General features: G+C 37.3%; 1 protein-coding gene across 1 annotated transcript in view; it reads left to right on the top strand.

Moving 5' to 3' along the window:
* LOC144294470 (membrane-spanning 4-domains subfamily A member 5-like) overlaps window positions 1-3124 on the top strand; it is a 17527-nt gene extending 14403 nt beyond the window's left edge. Inside the window, exon 5 of the mRNA XM_077866110.1 lies at window positions 2974-3124. Coding sequence (XP_077722236.1) covers window positions 2974-3075 — 102 coding nt within the window. The 3' untranslated portion in view covers window positions 3076-3124. The remainder of the gene's footprint in view (window positions 1-2973) is intronic.
* The last annotated feature ends 601 nt before the right edge of the window (window positions 3125-3725 follow it).

Genomic DNA, 3725 nt, shown 5'->3' with positions numbered 1-3725 from the left:
ACAAGAAATAACAAGTGTTGGTGAGGTTGTGGAGGAAATGGAATTGCACACTGTTGGTGAGAATGTAAATTAGTGCAGCCACTGTGGAAAACAATATGGACAGTCCTCAAAAAATCAAAAATAAAACTACTATGTAATTCAGTGATTCGACTTCTATTTTTCAGAAACAATAGAAAACACTAACTCAAAAAGATATGAACACCTTCATAGTCATTGCAGCATTATTTACAATAATCAAAACATGGAAACAAATTAAGCGTCCATCAATGGATGTATATGTGCTGCAGCAACAAGAAAGAAGGAAATCCTACAATTTGAAACAACATAAATGGACTTTGAAGCTATGCTACGTGAGATCTCCATCTGACTAGATGGAGGAAGACAAATACTGTACAATATCACTTACATGTAGAATCTTTAAAAAGCCACATTCATAAAAACAGAGTGGAAGAGTGTTTACCAGGGGCTGTAGGGTGGAGAATTTGGACAGATGTTTGTCAAAGAGTACAAGCTTCCAATTAGAAGATGGGTAAGTTCTGGAGATCTAATGTACAGCATTGTGTTTAGTGTTAAAAATACTGTACTATATACTTCAATGTTGCAAAGATATTAGATCTTAAATTGTTCCCATTACAAAAAATGAAATGATAATTGTGACATGAGCAAGATATTAGCTAATGCCACAACGGTAATCATATTGTATATATAAATGCTTCAAATCCACATCCTGCATGCCTTAAATTCACACAATGTTATATGTCAATTATATCTCAATTTAAAAAAAAAAAGAAGGTACATCTGGGTGGCTCAGTGGTTGAGCGTCTGCCTTTGGCTCAGGGTGTGATCCTGGGGTCCTGGGAGTCTCACACTGGGCTCCCCACAGGGAGCGTGCTTCTCCCTCTGCCTGTGTCTCTGCCTCTCTCTGTGTGTCTCTCATAAATAAGTAAAATCATTTATAAAAATTAAATCAATTAAAAGTTAAAAAAAAAACAAGAAAAGAGAATGCATAGGATGCATAAATCTGACTGGAAATCCATATCCAGAATATATTAATCACGGCTGAATATCAATAATAAAAAGACCTAAAAAATGAGTAGGACTTGAACAAGCATTTTGCAAAGATTGATACGCCAACCACCAGTAAGCATGTAAAAATGTGCTCAACATTATTAGTTACCAGAGGAATGCAAATTCAAAATCACATTTGTATGCTCACCAGAATGACTAATGAAAAGGACTAGCAAAAGCAAATGTTGGCAAGAATGTGAAGCAAATGGAATTCTTATACATTTTTGGTGGGAATGTAAAATGGCTCAATCACATTGGAAAACTATTTGGTAATTTTTATCAAAATTAACCAGGCCTATTTTATGTCTCGACGATAGAGACAAGAATGTTCACGGAAACCTATTCATAACAGTTAAAAACTAGAAACAATTCAAATGTCTATCAACAACAGAGTGGCTAAAGAAACGGATAATTCGAACAACAGAATACTACTTAGCAATAAAAAAGAGAACAAACTGCTGATACATGCAACAGTATGGATGAATCTCAATCTATTATGCTGGCAAATTCAGATACAAAAATGAACAGGCAAAGTTAATAAATGGTGTTAGAAATCAGAATAGTGGCTGCCTCTGGATGGGTAGGGGGTTGACTGGGAAGGGACACAATGGGAATGTATAATATATATTGATCTGGAAATCAAAAAAAGGATAAAATACATATATATTTATATATAAAATCTGTTATGGTAAAATAAGTGGAAAATATTTTTAAAGCAGATAACAGCAATTTCAATGCTTTTACATACAAAGAATGAATATAACTGACAAAAAGCCAAGAACACAATTTTAAAAATGGACAAAATCATGAGGAAGGAATTTACAAAAATGCAAATGTGGTGGCCAAATCTACTCAGAGTGATGCCTGAATTCACTAGTAGCCAGAGAAATGTGAATCAAATTGATAGTGGACAAAGATACATTTATTAGCTTGGCAAAAATTAAAGCTATAAAAATTGTCACAGGTAGGGAAATGGTGAAAAGGATGTTCCTATGTATCGGTGGCAGAAATCTGAAATGTTACTATCATATTGGAAAGCAAGGAGGCATTTACTTATATGAAAGATATCCAGGTAGCTATCTCCAAAGCAGTTAGACACCTACACAAAAGGGCGTGTGTACAAGAATATTATTCTTAATGCAACAGAAGAGGAGGAAAAGGAAATAAATTATTTCCTGTCACTAAAGAATAAATGACTTAAGGCAACTATACGGTGAGATATTATTATGTAGCCATTAAAAACCATGTGACTCTAAAACAGTATTTCAACCTATAGTCAGAACATAGAGACAGAGACAGTTACCCACATGGACCTTCACAGAGTCTCCCTGGCAAAACACTAGTGTGTCCGGCGTCTGGGCCCCAACAAGGTGTGTCCTACCGCGCTCTCTGTTGCCAGGCTGCACAGCCTTTTGAAGGTCTCCGGCAGCGACAAAAGGAACAGAAGATGGTACTATTCACCTACGCTTCTGCATGTGTATCTTTTTCTACATGTTCCTCTTTTGTCTGGGCCTGTAGGGGTTTCCCCCTCTCTTTCTTTCTTTTTCTACTTCTGCTTCTATTTTTTTCCTATTTCTTAACCTTTCTTTCTCCTTCAACAGACCACCTTTTGACATTATCGCTTTGTATTGAGTATATTTATGAAATGGGGCATTTCTGGAATATGATATAGAAAGTGGATTGTTTTGCATGACTTTCTCTAAGAAAATCATGTGCTGTGCTATCCTGTGCTGAAGCAACTGTATACTCTCATGATCCTCCAGCATTTTACTTCCTAAGCATCAGAGACACTTGAGACTTGTGGGAGACCTTTTCTTACCTGGGTGTTGCTACCTCATTGTCATCAGAAAAACCATTATTGTGCTAATGCCATGATTCTTTCCCCCCCCCCTTCTTCTGTTACAGGGAATTTTGATTATGTTGATGGCCTTCAGCATTATTGAATTATTCATCTCTCTGTCTTTCTCAATTATGAGGAGACACTTTTATTGTTATGATTGTGACTAATGCTGCTGAATATCACCGTGGGAATAAAGATGTGTTATATCATCAAGAAGTGAATCATGTTTGTGAGAAAAAGCCAGAAGGAATGTGGGATCTTAAGGCTGGCAACTGTCTGAACCAAAGGGGAGTGACTTAAGAAAGAGTGTGCAGTCTGGGTATATTTTGGCTGATAAAACACATCCCGCCTCTTTGCAAAGCCATCTCTTCCTCTCCCCAAATCACATGGTCATCTTGGTGCCACCTCCTCTGTTAGTCATGCATTCATTGAACTGAAGGGCGGCAAGGTAGTGTTGCCACTGTACAGAGAAATGAACCAAAGCCCACGGTGTGGAGTGACCAGGCCCGTAACATTTCCTGCCGATTTCTCCAAGAGACTCTACAGGCTCCTACTCCATGGTTGTGTGGAAAGAGAGTCGGTTGGAAGAACGGCTTGGCCTGCAGGTTTTTCTGTTAAAATCAATGTTAGCCACTCAACCAGAAGAGTAACGAGAAGGGCGTATATTGGGGAAATCACTATAATATCCCATGTACTGTACTAAGTATGTTATGTGTATTACTCATTTAACCTCACAAAATATCTAAGAGGTGAATTTTATTATCATACACATTTCATGGACAAGGAGCCTGAAACCAAGAGAAGGTAAATAAAGTGC

The sequence above is a fragment of the Canis aureus genome, chromosome 23 (genome assembly GCF_053574225.1).
Source record: "Canis aureus isolate CA01 chromosome 23, VMU_Caureus_v.1.0, whole genome shotgun sequence".
Classification (NCBI taxonomy): domain Eukaryota; kingdom Metazoa; phylum Chordata; class Mammalia; order Carnivora; family Canidae; genus Canis; species Canis aureus.
Note: the sequence above shows the minus strand (reverse complement) of the source record. Positions and strands in the feature narration are given on the sequence as shown.